The sequence below is a fragment of the Lissotriton vulgaris genome, chromosome 8 (genome assembly GCF_964263255.1).
Source record: "Lissotriton vulgaris chromosome 8, aLisVul1.2, whole genome shotgun sequence".
Taxonomy (NCBI): Eukaryota; Metazoa; Chordata; class Amphibia; order Caudata; family Salamandridae; genus Lissotriton; species Lissotriton vulgaris.
Window position 1 is genome coordinate 442714584 of NC_141696.1, and position 16787 is coordinate 442731370.

General features: G+C 43.3%; 1 protein-coding gene across 1 annotated transcript in view; it reads right to left on the minus strand.

The window, feature by feature from the left end:
• The window catches only part of LOC147697156 (uncharacterized), a 1724744-nt gene that overhangs the window by 825633 nt on the left and 882324 nt on the right, over positions 1 to 16787 (minus strand). Inside the window, exon 5 of the mRNA XM_086936112.1 lies at positions 8526 to 8677. Coding sequence (XP_086792238.1) covers positions 8526 to 8677 — 152 coding nt within the window. The remainder of the gene's footprint in view (positions 1 to 8525; positions 8678 to 16787) is intronic.

Consider the following 16787-nt stretch of genomic DNA (forward strand, 5'->3'; position numbering starts at 1 on the left):
CTTTTGTCATACTTTCTCCAAGAAGCCCTGAAGATTCGCAGTGAGTTCCCTGCGATGAAACACGTGTTGGCATTATCAAAGGAACAATAAAATATTTACTTAACACCAGGAACAGAACATTTCTTTTTTGAACTCTTGTACCTGAACTTGGATAGTTGATTCTCTTAAAGTCACTCCGAAAGTGTGGATGTATACTAACTGATCATCTCTTTCAACAATATCATTACTTTAATGTTTTAAATTTGTATAGTGCAAGGGCATTGTTGTTCTATTGTAGATTGGGTATCTAGACACTACTTGGTTACAATGGACGTGGGTGCATTGTATATGAGTATCCCTTATAAATCAGGACTAGAAGCAGTTCGTCATGTCTTGGACACACGCCTCATTGAAACCTATGAATGTTCTATAATGCTTATGGCTATGATAGAATTGGTACTCAACAACAACATTTTCCTACATAACGGCAATTGGTATCGCCAAATTAAAGGGGTGGCCATGGGTACGAAATTTTTCCCTTCCCTGGCCAACCTCTACATGGGATATTTCGAACTAATTCCAATCTGGCGTAAAGGCCCAGTTGGTTTATTAGATAACATTTTGTATCTAGGTAGATACATTGACGATATGCTACTCTTCTGGGCAGGTACCAATGAGGAACTGAACCAATTTTTCGAATACATGAATGACAACCCCTTCAATTTAAGTTTCACAAAAGAACAAAGTACATCCAAAATCAATTTCCTTGACATTACCATTATGGTGGAGAATGAGAAACTGCTATCTGTACCATACAGAAAGTCCACTGCAGTATTACATGCGGAGAGTCTACATCCAACCTCACAGATCAAGGCAATTCCCTATGGGGAAATGGTAAGGATAAATAGAAATTGTAGCAATGAAAAAAAGCTTGAGGATGAATTGGCCATGGTAGAAAAAAGATTTTTGGCCAGAGGATATGGAAAGGATACAATCAATAAGGCTCGCAGCAAAATTAATATGAGAGACAGAAATACACTCCTCAAACGCAAAAAACAACTAAAATCTACGAATACTAGAAAGATCAGGTTTATAACACCATACAGTGCAGTGAGTACTGATGTATTTAGGATCCTGTACAAGCATTGGCATTTGTTAACAGAAGATACCAGCTTACAAGACAAAATAGGAAAAAAAAAGATTGATTACATTCCAAAAGGGGAGAACATTACGTCAGGAACTTTGTCCGAGCTATATTCCTCCTAGGAGAAATAGCACCTGGCTTCCAACTACACCTAAAGGTTTTTTTAAGTGCGGAATGTGTTGTATTTGCTGCTTTGCGATGAATAAAACCTTAAAATTCCAATATAACAGTACAAAGACATATGTAATAAACCATTTCATAAATTGCAATTCAACACATGTTGTATACTGTCTCAAATGCATATGCAATCAGATTTATATTGGCAGCACGACAAGACCTTTAAAGGAAAGGATTCAGGAACACATTCGGGCTATAAGAAACAACAACCCAAAGTACCCGTTTGCAACATATTTCAACACCATACATGCAAACACTGATATCTACAAAATAGGGTTTCATGGTATTGATATAGTAACAGCTGGATATCGAGGTGGTAACAGAACCTCAAAACTACGCCAAAAGGAAAGTATATGGATCATATCATTACGAGCTGTAGAACAGGGGATTAATATGGATAAGGAGTTGTTTGAATTTCTGTAGTAAAGGAGAATAAAAAGACAGCCCCTGAAGATAATCACAAAGGGTCAGTGAGATCATGGATCCAGAATAATTAGTAGAATAAGTAAACAATAGCCGGCTGTATTAGACATATAAATATATGTCCCAATTGATTGAGAATGTAAACAGCATGATCAATTGAATGGTTAAAACAAATTAGATCACATGCTATATTGAGGAGATATACAATGTATTCAAGCACACATACCTTGGCCAATAATCAATACTACAGTATTAGACACATGGCTATAATATGTGTATTCAGGAAATTGTGGTTTTGTCAAATGAGATGTAATACATAATAAGCACATGGGTACAATAAGTACGGGGTATAAATAAACACTCTAGGTATCTTGAAGAATCTTGACAACTGGTATGAAGAGATCATATATGTTCTTTATGGATGTTTCAATAAAGAGATTGAATTGAAACTATATGGTCATAAACACTCTTATTTGGTATAACAATGCTTAAACAACATAATGAGACATTGGCACAAATGGATATATAGAGATTAATATGAGGAAATGATAAAATGTTAATTCATCTTTCTCCTCTTGGGTTTACATTGTTTTTAAATAACATAGCAAGTAACGTGATTGGATCATGTATATGATATAGATCGATATTGAACCTTGTAATACAAATATGCTTTTAATATTAAGATGTTGCGCAAACATGAAAATTAGATGATCGCCATGTTAAATTTGTATTAATTAAATTATAATATAGGTTGTAGTGATTCACTAGCAATGGCTCGTGCTTGAAATCGGAAGTCTAAGATGACCGCCACTATATTTTAGATTGTGGAGCATTTGTGGAGAAGGTGTCCCTTGTTTATGTTGGCAGATCGTATGGCGGGTAAATTGAGTGAGCGGAAACGCTAAGGAGATTGCCGCCGGGTGACAGTAATGGTTTACAGAACAGACTAATACTAACTTGTAGGTGAGTGTAGCCAAGTGATATTGCGTTCGATTAAGGAATTCACCGTGTATGGATACGGATAATAGGTGGTGGTGAAATAGACAAAGGGAATGGGTAAACAGATGCTGTTTGCGTGTATAACAAGGCATACAGCCAGTCGACTAAGAGTACAAGTATGCTTGGAACACAGACTATTCATGCACTGCGTGCACTTTATGAATCAAATTGGGCAATACACAGCAGTAATACACCCCCAAAAAGACCTAATACGCTGTATGTTTTAAAGACTACACTAACAATAATATACGGGTTCTTTATGGTTGAATAAAATAGTTAAAGCATATATGTGTTTGTATAATTGATGGAATTTACTACGGGTGAGGCTGTAGGTCGGAGCCATTGCGAATAGCATAGATTGTGGATCTAAGAAGGTTAGGAAAATGGAATACTATTAAGTAATCCGCATTGTATGACACAAAGTGCATGGTTGGATGAGGTATAGAGAGTTCCAATATATTTATGAATTAGTTTGCTATAGGGATGAAGGAATGAAAAACTATATGATTGTATTCACAGGATAGATGGAACTTATCATTGCTCTATAAAGGAATATATGGTGGAAGAGCAGCACATCATTTCTTGTATTTACAATAGGACTGGAACTACACAATAGTGGAACGTTAAAGTGGGGTAAGATGCAGACTTGTTTATGATGATATTGTGGCATAGATGTGATTACAAGATGCCCCCTATGCAGTGCACTAAATAGAGATCTTGAAGATTATCTTACTCAATCTCTCTTGTAGAAATATTGGATTTGAAATTACAAGCGGGATTTACAAAAGAGATTTGGGCAATACGCAAGTTAAGAGGTGAGCGGGCATGATTTCTACAATGCTAGTGCATGGATGGGAAGGTGTAGTTTCGGAATGATAAACATGTAATGAAAACATAGCCACTTGGTTTTGGGTCTCCATACACGTGTGTGGTTTCTAATTTCGATTTTTTATTTTTTGGGGGGTTTTATCTTTGGAGTGTAAGATTGGTATTCTTTCTCCCTAATTTCACACATGGGTCTTTCCTCAACAACTAGATAGATCGAATCACGCAAATTACGTGGTGTTCTTCGTCTTCTCCCTCAGATGTGCAACACTATTGAGAAGAGAATATGTTTTTTAATAATGAGGTCAAAGAGAACTTTGGCACACATCTGAGCGGTGATGGTGGTCATTACTTGAGGATTTCTATGCATGTAAATTATGCCTGATAAAACCTAGGAAGCTATCAATTGTATGCATATCTATGTCTAAGCAATTAGAACGCATAGGTTATAGCATATGCTTCTCTTTTTGATTTTTATATATGACGTACAGCCTTGAGAAAGCCTGAACGGGGTGAAATAATAAAAATTTGAACTACCAACATCATATGGCTACTGGAAGTCGATTCTGAGAAAGAACTTTGATGAACAAGAAAGTGCTGAATTGCACATGGGATAAAAGTGACTATTTTGGATGTGCACTGGTGTTATATTCTTGATACTGTGACTTACGGCCTGAATTTTTTTTTGGGCAGAAGGTCCTTGTGGATGCCCTAGATGGATGTGCATCAAACACCAAAGCTGCACTCTATATTGAATTTTGTTTGTGAAATTGAGACTAAAGATAATGTGATTAAGAGAACTGATATTGATGTGCAGGTTATTATAGCAAATCCACCATTCTTTGTATTTTATGTTCTGGTGGTGGTGTGTGCTTTCAGTAAATGGGTAGAAGCCTACCCCACCAAGGAAAACACTGATCTAGCGACAGCCAAAGCCTTGATTAAAGAGTTTTCCCCTAGATACGGATTACCTAGAGTGATCTGGTCAGATAACGAGAGGCACTTTAATGCAGATCTTATCAGGCATATCTGTAATGGATTACACATAAAACAGAAATTTCATGCCGCCCGGCATCCCCAGTCTGCAGGGTTGGTTGAAAAATATAATGGAAGTTTGAAATTGAAAATGGCCAAAATACAGGGAAGCACCAGGTTAAAATGGCCTGACACCTTGCCTTTAGCTTTAATGTCCCTACGTATCACCCCCCCATTCCCGATCTGGACTATCACCCTATGAGGTTATTTTTGGACGGCCAGCTAATGTTTGGGGCGTTCCACGACCAAGAAACTTTCAAGAAATCCATTATCCAATGATGACAGATTACTTGTATACTTTGACTAAAGATCTTAGTTCTATCCATCAACAGGTGTTAGGCATGCTGCATCCCCTGCTGGAGGGTCCCGGACATCGTTTGGAACCCGGCCAATGGGTGCTGGTGAGAAACAACCAACGGAAATCTAGCCTGGAGCCTAGGTGGACTGAACCAGTCCAGATCCTGCTCGCCACCCAGACAGCGGTGAAGGTGAACGGTCGGAAACACTGGATCCACGTTTCCCACCTGAAGAAAATACCTTTCCCGCTTCCTTTTGATCAACAGAACCCGGAGGGAGTTTTGACCCAGGAGACTGAAAGAGCCCCATGTGTTGTTCCTTTGTCTGATGCCCGGGGAATCGAAAGACAAGAGGAAGGAACTTCAGGCACGGAAGGGGTCTCATCATCAACGGTGATATTGGCCCCGGAATCTGTTGTCCCTGTTGTTGCACAAGGAGTTCACGACAACTTAGGCGTCACAAATTCCACTTTGTCTGTTTTATTTGCTGACCAGGAGTTACCTGTTCATGTTCGCTACAACCTGCGGCCCAGAAAGCAACATGGTACCCCCGAGGAACACAGCAGGAGATAGGGAGAGACTTGAGTACTAGGGTGTTGATAGATTAATTCGGGGGTGCTGAGCGAGACATTGGACTGAACCAGTTGAGAGCTGGAAAATCGTATTGCTCTGTTCAGAAAGAAAGACTAAGAAACCGGAGAGGGGCCCAGGTTGCAACTGTATATAACATTATTGCAAGGATCGACTTCTCTTTTGATGAACAATAGGAGCTTGTCTGTGAGGCTCTAGACGGACACAGGGAAGAAGTACCCTCTGGCAGGTTAGACTGCATCCCTTAGTGTAATTTGAACTTTTAGCTAGAATGTATCCCTTTGGTCGCTTTATTCCTGAAGAGGAGCCCCCCCTCGCTCCTCAATATATGCCTACTTATGTACCTATGTTTTCTTCTTGGACGACACGTGTGAAAGTCCCTTTTGTGATCACCATTGCCGCACTTTTCATCATAATAATGAGTGTATTTTTATATTTAGAATTTCATCATCCTATGCATACTGTGTTAGGAACCTCTACTCCACCGACTGAGCATTATTTTCTAACTTTGGCCCCTCATAAAGAAAGGCATTGCCAGACTTATGTTAAAAATGTATTTGTAGAAATGTTGCATCAAACACATTGTGCTACCAATACGACAAATTGTTGGGTTTGTGGTCTGTTACCCTCAGTGATCCATAGACATGATCTTTTCATTTCATTGCCTTTATCTTATCTGGGAAGTTGTGAGACCTAGTTTAAATTGTTGTCTATGATGTACTTACATTACACAGTAGATTCATCCCGATACTCTGAACGTGATTATGAAATGATTCTGGCCTATATAGAAGTGCATCAGGGTTTTGACCCACAGGGAAATAACGGGGAAGGATCACTTGACCCGAATGCTTGAATGAATTTATATACAGAATATGAAAATGTAACATGGCTGAGAGTGAAATTCTTGACTATGCGGAATTTAATTTTACTCAATCCTTTCAGCAATTTCAGGATCGAAATGTTACTGATGACAAAGCTATCCCGGTGCCCATATTAAATAGTACCTCTGCATTTTGTGTGCAAGGAGCTGGACACATTTCAGTAGGAGACAGTCATTGTAATTATACTTATCGACTACGTACCTTTAGTAGCCCTCCATCGCTAACCCCTCCAAATGTTTATTTTGTGTGTGGCGAAAATGCTTACACATGGCTTCCCCGGGAATGGAGAGGTCGTTGTTATTTGTCTTTTCTGTATCCGCCTGTTTACATAGCATCCTCCAATTATCACAAGGATCATCGGCTAGATGGACAAAGTTTGCCTGTAATCCGAGATAAACGGGAATCGGATACATCCGAGATAGATCAAACTGATACCCCTGAACAGCACTTTATCGACATTGTTAGGGGAGTATTTCCTATTTGGGGGCCCATTTTCACTAGTAAAGAAGTAAGGCGCCTGTCTAGAGTAGTTGAGAGGGTTATAAATACCACAGCTGGTATATTAACTAATCTGACGGTAGAGCTTCAGGCTACGAGACTTGTTTCTCTCCAAAATCGTATGGTGCTAGACGTTATCTTAGCAGATCGGGGAGGAGCTTGCCGCGTGATCAGCAGCTCCTATTGCGTGTATATTCCTGACTCCGCCCCCTCTGTCCATTTGGCTATTCAAAAATTGCATCGTTTAGCATCTGAAATACATGCAGACACCGGTACCTGGTCCCTTTCTTGATGGTTTTTGGATTTATTGTCTACCTGGGGTTGGAAGATTCTAATGGTATTAGTTGGCATAGCAGGTGTCATCTTTGCCTGTTGTCTCTGCCTACATTGTGGACCTGCTTGTTGTTCTTACTATGCTTCAAAATTAACTTCGTCAGTAACAGAGCCATCCCCAACTAAGGTAAAAGCCCAAATGGTCCAACAAGAAAAACAAGTAGTGTGGCTCACTGGTTAGAGGCGGCAGACCCGAGAGCAGAGGACGGCCCGGGACCAGGGTTCGATTCCCGACGCGGCAGGTTTCTGGACCAGGGTCAGCGGACTCGATAATTCTCTCGCCTCGGTGCCCACTCTGATCAGCGATCACACTCGGCAACTCTGGGCATAAGCTTGCCTCATCTGCACTAACGGCCCCACCAGACCGCTGGGGATGCCTGGTCTCACCCTGGAGATACCCATTAAGGGACCATCTCTCAGGGAAGCCAGGAAGGGTTTCGCAGCGGTCGAAGCGCGGAGATACTCCTCCGGGAGTCTATCCTAGCGCTATATAAACCCACAATTAATTAATTTAATTAATGATGCTATTTGATGAGGGTATTTTTGAGTATTGATTTTCCTAATTAGCTACATCATGCTAAAAGGGTGGTTCTGAGGGACGAAATCGATTCATTACCCTTATTGTAATCTTCCTGTTAGCATAATGTATAAATATATATATACGTATATCATGGTTTAGACTAATCAGTTACGTCAATACAGGAACTCTTTCTCGCTCTTGCAAGATATTTCTGTTTACGCAGGTTAAGAACCGAACAGACTCCATTTTGTTGTACGTGCATTAGACTTGCACGGTGGTCACGTGCCACCCTCCAGCAGCCGAGTAGGCCCTGTTAGTTGAGTTACACAGACAGCTGAATTCATACTATTCTTCCTCTGTTCTGAGACCCAAGGTAGCATCTGGTTTCAGAGGTGATAAGCGCATTCCTGGAGGCGCCGTACTCGTCCTCCCAGGCACCAAGACGAAAGAGAGTCACCCCTCCTGACCCTCCCCAGTAATAGCAGAAGCAGACTTCTAAAGGAGCTTTGTGTGCCATATATGGTCTTTCCTTTAAGCCACTGTGCCTATCAGTACTTTTCCATGTACGGTGATCTCATGTAATGCCATGATAGTATATATGCCATGTATTGAGTGTGAATCGTCAGTCTTCTCCACGTACTGGCTGGGTGACGTCGCAGAGGCACCTCTATAGAGTATTGGTTGTTTAATAAACGATTGACTTTCCTTCACTGCCAACTGACTGATTATTAGGTAAAATGATAATTGGGGGCTATTGGTAGGTATAGCTCCATAGATTCTTTTTTTAATAGGACAGGTTAGTTAGTACTTTTATTTATACTCACGTGTCTGTACCGTTAGATAACCCTTCCGTATGATCCTGAATTTCAATGTTGTCTGGAGGTACAGATAATTTCTTTCTAAAGTAAGTTTCCAAATCTGAGCAGTCCATGTCAGTTAATGTATTGAATGTTTGTTCCTTGTTGTACTCCACTTCCTGAAAACATAGTTACATCTTAAAATATTGTCTGAAATGTACATTGAATTAATGTCACACATTTTCCAAATACAAATGGGTTCCACTTACTTGAAATTACTTGAAATTGTATAAACAACTGTACCTGAGGAGGCCCAGGTGTACAATTAACAATAGAAACTTACAAACTGATTTTTTCATCAACAAGGAATCTGAGCAACATAATGATTCCTTTGGCAAGGGAGTCTTTGTTGGTTAGATGGTATGTTGTATGTGAGTTTTTAGAGCAACGTTGTTTTAGGAGTTAATCATAGCTATTGCATTTAAATCAGTAAACGCTAATTGAAGAGGACGTTTTTTGTTTTTATGAAGAAACTCAGATCTAGAGAGTTTCAAAGTGTTGGCGCACACTGGAAGATGATCTGTTTGAAGCTTAATGGAAAAGATACTTACCTTTGGTAATGCTGTATCTGCTAGAGAATGATCTAGCCACAGATTCCTTACTTAGAAACCTCCCCAGATGCCAGACTGGAATTGGAAACCTTTTTCCTACAGTACGCCTGCATGGGGGCATAGGGCACTGAGCGACTCTGCTGTGACGTTGTCTCCCGGATGTGACATCAGCGGAGTCCATTTTTATTTATTTAATGACTTATTTTTGGAGTTTTATATAGTGCTGACAAGACCCAAGGGTATCCGAGCACTTTATAACATACATTAATGGAAAACATAAGCAATGTATTACAGTGAGTATCATCTGGGATATTGGGGGACAAAAAGATCGAGGTCATTGGCCAAATGCATAGAGATGACGGTTGAGGAGAAATTCTTTTAGTTGTCTCTTGAAGATCGTGAAGGAGGGATTAGTCCTGATGTGGGTAGGGAGAGAGTTCCAGATTTTTGGGGCATTCCCAGAGAAAGAGTAGAAGAGGGCTTTTTGCTTATGTCTTTTTGGGGGATTAAGAGGAGCAAGTTGGAGCTTCTTAGGTTTCTTGATTGTCCAGCTTTTGTGAGTTTGGCAGCGAGGTAGTCCGGTTTGCTTGTGTGCAAGGCTTTATGGGTGAGACAGGCTGTTTTGAAGGCACAGCGTACTTCGATGGGTAGCCATTTTAGGGCCTGTAATGCAGGGGTGATTTGGTTGTATTTCTTGGTACCTGAGACCATTCTTGCTGCTGCGTTTAGGATGGCTGTGTGTGTTTTTGCTGTTAGTGTGGCATTACCATAGTCAAGTCTGGACAGAACTAGAGATTGGGTTGCAGGTTTTAGGTCATTGGGGGTATGAAAGGTTTGATTTTGTTGAAGAGTTTTAGGTTGTAGAGGGTACCTTTTGCTGTGGGTTTGATGTGGGAGCTCATGTTGAGGCTTGGGTCTAGAGAGATCCCTAGTGATTTGACTGAGTTTGCTGGAGTGAGTTTGCAGCTTAGGGAGTCAAGGTTGTTTATCCATTCTTGGATCTGAGGGGGTTGTTCGTGATTGGAGAAGACAAGGATTTTGTTTTTTTTCTTTGTTGAGTTTGAGGTGGTTGAGATTTAGCCAATTTTCTACTTTTGAAAGAGTGGAGTTGAGGCAGAGGATGTCATTGAGGGCGGAGATCTCGAGGTACAGCTGGGTGTCGTCAGCATCGAGGTGGTAGTCGATGCTTGCTTGTTTTAGAATGGCAGTGAGCGGGTCCATGTAAATGTTGAAGAGTGTGGGGGAGAGGACTGAGCCTTGAGGAACACCTCGAGTTGAGGGGGAGGTGTCGGACATTGAGTTTTTGATTTTTATGAGTTGGGAGCGGTTATGTTGAAATGAGGAGAACCATTTTAGGACATTGCTATCTGCTCCAACACGTTTTTGTAGGGCGTCTAAGAGTAGGTTGTGATCAACCGTGTCGAAAGCAACTGATAGGTCAAGGAGGACAAGTAGGCAGCATCTGTTGGAGTCAAGGGAGTTGTGAATGTCGTCCATAATGCTCAGTATAGCCGTTTATGAGCTGCATCCCTTCCTGAACCTGGATTGGTGTGCGTCAAGTAGGTTGTTATATTCCAGGTGTTGGTTCAGTTGGGAGAGAACACATTTCTCCAGGATTTTGGCTAGGAAAGGAAGGTTGGTGATGGGCCTAAAGTTTTTGAGGTCATTTGGGTCAGCATCCGTTTAAGGGGGGTGACTTGGCCTTGTTTGAGGCAGTCGGGTATCAGTCCATTGATTAGTGAGCTGTTGATAATCTTTGTCCACAGTGGGGTAAGGTTGAGGTTCTTAGCTAAAGAGGCGGGTAGAGGGTCTGCGTAATGGTTGGAGGGTTTGGAGAAGGCAATCACATTTGAAATGTCCTCTTCGGAGAGAGGATTGAAGTCTTTCCACCGCTTGGGAGAGGATGGGGGACTAAGGTGAGCGGTGACTTTGGGGATTGACGGAGGAGCGGTTTCAGCTTCCAGGAGAATGTTGTGAGCTGGGGATGGGTGAGGTTTCATTAGGGGTGAGGATTTGCTGTGTTGGGATTGAGGGTCGTGATCTAGGGAGAGCTCAATATTGGAGATTTTAACATTGAAGAATTTGGCCAGGTTCTTACATGGGAATTTGGAGGCAGGGGGGTTAGTTAGCTTTGGTGGGCTTGGAGGTCTGTTTCTGGATGATGTTGAAAAGTTCTTTAGGAAACTTTTGGCTTTGTCCAGTGCGATCTGGAACAAGGAGGCTTTCTCCTTGATTATGTATTTTTTGTAGTTATTGTGTTCTTTCCTGAGATCAGAGAGGTTGATTGTGGATGGGTTCCCTCTCCAGAGTCTCTCAGCGGCTCTTACTTTTCTTCGTTCGGAGTTGAGGTCATTATTGAACGAGGCTCGGGAGGGGATGTCTCTGACTCTTTTAGGTTTTAGGGGGACTAGTTGGTCAAGGGCAGTTGTCATTGTCCTGTTGTACAGTGTAGTGAGCTCAACCGTGTTGAGGTAGTCTGTACAGGTTGGGAGCAGTGATATTATGGTTTCTTGATGGGAAGGAAGGTGGATGTCTTTGACATTTCTGGTCCATTTCTGGGTGACTTGAGTTTTGATTGGTGGAGCTACTGGTTGATTGATGCTGAATATAATGATGTGGTGGTTATAGTTTCCCTTTTGGCTTTGATAGCATCTAAGGTAGAGCCCTTGTTGTGGGTTTGACCCTTGCAGTGTTGATTGAGCTCATTTGTGAGAAGTAGTTAATTTAGGGACTGTATAACAGTGTCCTTTTCATTGTTCCAAGGGAGGTTGAAGTCACCCGGGATGATGTTGTCGGAGTTTGCTAGGGAGCACTGAGTTAGTAGGTCCGAGATTTGATCACTGAAAGCAGGAGAATTTCCTGGGGGGTGGTAGATGATAATGCACTTTGTTACTTTGTTGTTTAGGCGTGTTATGTTGGTGTTGAGGTATTCAAAGGTTGAGAAGGAGTGTGTTTTGAGTTCAACTATATTGATGTTGTTCTTATGGATGATGGCAATGCCGCCATCGGGCTGGTCTATTCTGTCTTTTTTAATGATGGAGAAGCCAGGGGGTACTAGGAGGTCAAGGAGCGGGTATAATGTTTCATTGAGCCAGGTTTCAGTGAGGAACGCCATGTCAGTGTTGTTACTCAGTATGTCACCAGCCAGCTCTATTGCGTGCTTAGCTGTGGATCTGCAGTTTATAAGCATGCAGTTTACGATGTCGCTGTTGGAATGGATTTGGGAGGAGGCGGGAACTTGGGGGTTGGTTGTGCGTTGGGAGGGACGTTTTGTGGGCCTAGGTTGGTTGTTGTATCTACCTATTCTGGTGATTACTTGGATGTTGGAAGGGGGGGTTTGGGTTTCTCTGGGGTTATAGATTTTAGCGAGTGTCATTGCCTCTCTCACAGACATATCAGGGATTGTTCTTTTTGTTCTGAGAGATTGGGTGTTGCAAGGGGAGGAGAACCAGCTGGACGTCTGGAGACTAGGCTGTTGAGGCAACTCACTGGTGTTTGGGAGGGAGGTGAGTATTAAGTGTTTGGTGGGGAAGGAGGGCGCAGTGGTGTTGAGAAGGATTTTGTTGATGGCCTGGGTGATAGTGTTGAATTGGATGTGTAGTAGGGACAGGTTTTCAGTTATGGTTATGAGGTGAGTCTGGGCCAAAGGTAAGAGGGAGTTGAGTTGTTTTTCTATGCGTTTGAGACACTCAGTTATTACCTCCATTGTCTCCGGGGTATGGGGAGGAGTGGGTTTGGGTGGCATATCCGACTGAGGTTGTTGGTTGCGACAGGAGCTTTGAGAGTTGTTAGGGCAAGGGGGAGGGGAGGGGTTAGGTAGCGAGTTAGGTTGAGGGTGTAGGTTGGGACGGGGGGGCTAGGGTTGGGAGGGTTAGGGGAAGTGGAGAGGCCTGTGTCTTCTGATAGGCGGTGGTGGGGGGATTGTGTAGGGTGTTTCTCGAGAGAGCTGGTGTGGTTTTGTCTGAGGGTTGGGTGTAGGTTAGGCGGGTGCTCGTGTTAGTGTGAGTAGGGGGATTGGGGAGGATGTTTTGAGAGGGCTGAGGGGGTGTGGCAGGGGGCTGGTTCTTGGGGCGGGAGGTGTGGTTGGGGGGATAGGAGTGGGGGGAGGGGGGCAAGTCTGCAGAGTTAGGTATTTGAGGGCTTGGGGTAGGATTTGCATCTGGTCTTTCTTGGGTTGAGGTCTGGGGGTCGAGGTCGGGAGGGTTGGGGCAGTTGGGTGGGGTCAGGATAGAGTTTCGCAGCTTGGGGAAGGTTAGTTCAAAATGGTGTAGGTTGAAGTCGTTGGATTGGACCATGACTTTGCCATTTCTGTATAATGTTATGGTGGCATTAATTGTGAATGAGGAAGACTTGGAGCTAGTTAGCCTTCGGCCGTGGGGGATGTTGGTGGTTTTGGTAACTTGCAGGTGGTTAGCTAGGTTACTTCTCCATTTGGCTTGGTGGGTGGTGTAGAAGATAAGGTCTGTTTTAGTCTTGCCTCTGGAGGAGTTGTGGTAGAGGTCGGCTATGAGTGTTTCAGGGTGTTGCTTGAGTAGACTATGTTTGAAGATTTTGGTGGCGTTAGCTGAGAGGTTGGCTGGGTAGATGATGGAGAAGGAGTGGGGGCCGTGGGGTTTCAGGTCGGGGAGAGGTCGGGGTGGGGGTTGATTGGGTGGTCTGGTGGGGATTTTGGTTTATTGGCATCTTTCTGATTGAGGGATAGGGGAAAAAGCGTGATAGACAGGGGGGTTTCGGGATAGGTTAGTGGGATGGGTACGTCAGGGGTAAGCTGTGCCTTGTTGCGTTCTGCATTGTCTGGAGAGGTATGTGCTGGTGGGGGGGGGGGGGGTGGAGCCGTGTGGAGATAGATTAGGGAGGGAGTAGGCTTGGAGATTCCTATTAGATTTATAATATAAATCTGTATCATTTCCTTGCTGCCTCTTTGACGTCGGTTTCTTCAGTGACTAATGTCCACACTTCAAACGTGGAGCCACAGATAGAAACTGCCTATTGGAACAGTGTGCCAAGATCACAGCTACTATGTGTCATATCTTTAATAAATCCAATTAAAAAAAAAATTTAAAACAATAATAAACGGCCGCAATTGAAAAGACCAAGAAGAAAACTCAGGGCAGAAAGCAGAGACAGCAATGTCCTAGTGTCCTCCAATGATAATGGAATAGCCTTCAATAATACCACTGTACTGGACGGAGCACTTTCTGGATATGAAGCAGGGAGACATGCCTCACAACAAGGATATCTGCAGGAAGGAATATCCCATATCCGACTCGAAATGAGAGGAACAAAGAAAATAGTTTTGCAGTGTGGGGAGATTGGTTGGGTGTAAGGAATCAGCGGCTAGATCCTGTCTCTACCAGAGAGAGCATTACCGAGGGTAAGTCATTTGTTCATCTAACAGAGACATCTAGCCGCAGATCCCTTACTTAGAATCATATACCGAAGCCAAACCATCACAGGAAGAGGGACTGCGAACTGGGAATACAAAAGACTACAGAAGTAGAATAAAGCCTGTCCAGAAGACAAGGAGACCGGGAGGAAGAGCGGCTGAGGAACATGTCAAACTCTAGCAGAAGGGACCAGGCTCAGAATAATCGTACGCCGAAAACCATTGGAGCAGAATACCGGTTAACCAGATATATCACTGCCCATGGAATGCCACAGGAGAAACAAGAAAGTTTCAACCCCAACGGCATCTAAGTCATGCACACAACGTGACAACAACTGTGCACCGAACCACAGGATAGACAAAATAACTCCAACAATGTTAGAAGAATATAGGAAAGTGCCCCTTTTTGCATGGTTATACCCCACTTTGTGCCACACACATGAAGCACTTTTGACTTGGTGTGCCCTGGATTCCTGCCATTCAAGATCCCAGGGCCTGTATACTTTCCCACAGCTGTACCATTTTACCCACAATTGGCACATCTCTGGCCACAAGTAAGCACCTTGTAAAAGGTACCATGGGTACCAAGGGACCTGTTTCCAGGGAAGGTCGCGGCAGCAGCACCTATTGTGCCTCCCTTTGACACCCTGGGCCCCATTCACAGAACTAACTTAAGACCAAATCCTAAACTTACTACTTTTGGTATTTACAGAAGGCATTTAGTAGTAGTAAAGTTAGGATTTTGTCTTAAGTCTGTCCTAAGTTTTTCTTAAGTTTGTCTTAATTCTGTCTTAAGTCTGTCTTAAGTCTGTCCTACTACTTTTGGTATTCACAGAATGTATTTAGTAGTAGTAAAGTTGGAATTTGTATTAAGTTTGACCTAAGACAGACTTAAGACAGTCTTAAGACAAGCGTAAGACAAACTTAGGACAGACTTAAGACAGACTTAAGACAGTCTTAAGACAGACTTAAGACAGACTTAAGACAGACTTAAGACAAACTTAGGATAGACTTAAGACAGACTAAAGAGCGACTTAAGACAGACTTAAGTCAAAATTCTAACTTTGCTACTACTAAATGCCTTCTGTGAATACCAAAAGTAGTAAGTTTAGGATTTTGCCTTAAGTTAGTTCTGTGAATCGGGCCCCCTGTACCACTGTCTGGGTCCTAAGTAGGTCACTCCTTAGCAGGGTGTGCTAGCCCTCATGTCAGGGTACATTGGCATGAGCCCTGTACCCCTACAGTATCTAAGTCCGTTCTTAGACCTTGTAGGTGCAGTAAATCCATAAAGAGTATATGGTCTGGGAGTTGGCCATTACAAACTCCACAGCTTCATAATGGGTTTACTAAAACCTGGGAAGTTTGGTAGCAAACTCCTCAGCACAGTAAACCCACACTGATGCCAGTGTGGGATTTAATATACAATGCACACAGAAGAAATCTTAGAGATGCCCCCTGAAAAAGTTCAACTCTGGTGTTGTGTCTGTTTGGCTATCCGCCATTTACCACCACCAGACACGTCTCTGGACCCCTGGGTAAAGAGTATCTGCTCTCTGAGTCCAGAAATAAAGCCCATCCTGGTCAGAGTGGTCTTGCCTCCACCACAGGATAGCTTGGGTCCACGAGAGGGCAAGCTTCAAAGGCCTGCTGACTTTGAGCTGCCCTACCTTTTGCTGCCACTAGCAACTGGCTTTCAGCAGTTCTGGCCAACACTTTAGACAGGAGAATCTGCCCGAAAACTGAGCTAGGAGGAGATGTGTGCCCACCTTTGCCAACCCCACCCCTCATGTGGGGGCGGAGAGGTAAAGCCCACATTTCAGTCCCCTTCATCTTGGAGATGAGGGTAACCAACCAATTAGGAACACTGGACGGTGGCATAATAGGGGGTGTATTCACCCCAAGGAAGGGGCCTATAGGCCCCGACCTGCACACTCCTGTAATGCCCCAAAAGAACAAGTTACTTACCTTCTGTAAAAATTGATACTTGTATAGCGCACTACTCACCCGCAAGGGTCTCAAGGTGCTTGTACGGATACCGCTGTGGAACCCATCCTGGCTTTCCCTGTGGGGCATCCACTCCTGGGCACCCCCAAGGTGGAGGCCAGGCATCCTTAGCGTTGTGGGGGCCGTTGAGGAGATTAAGCAAGCTATTGCCCCAGAGTTGCAGAGTGGGACTCCATGATTGGAATAGGCAACGAGGCGAGAATTATCAGGTCTGTGGAATTTTTGAGCCCAAGAACCGCTGAGGCGGGGAATTGAACCCTGGTCCCGGGCTAGACCTCTGCATCAGGG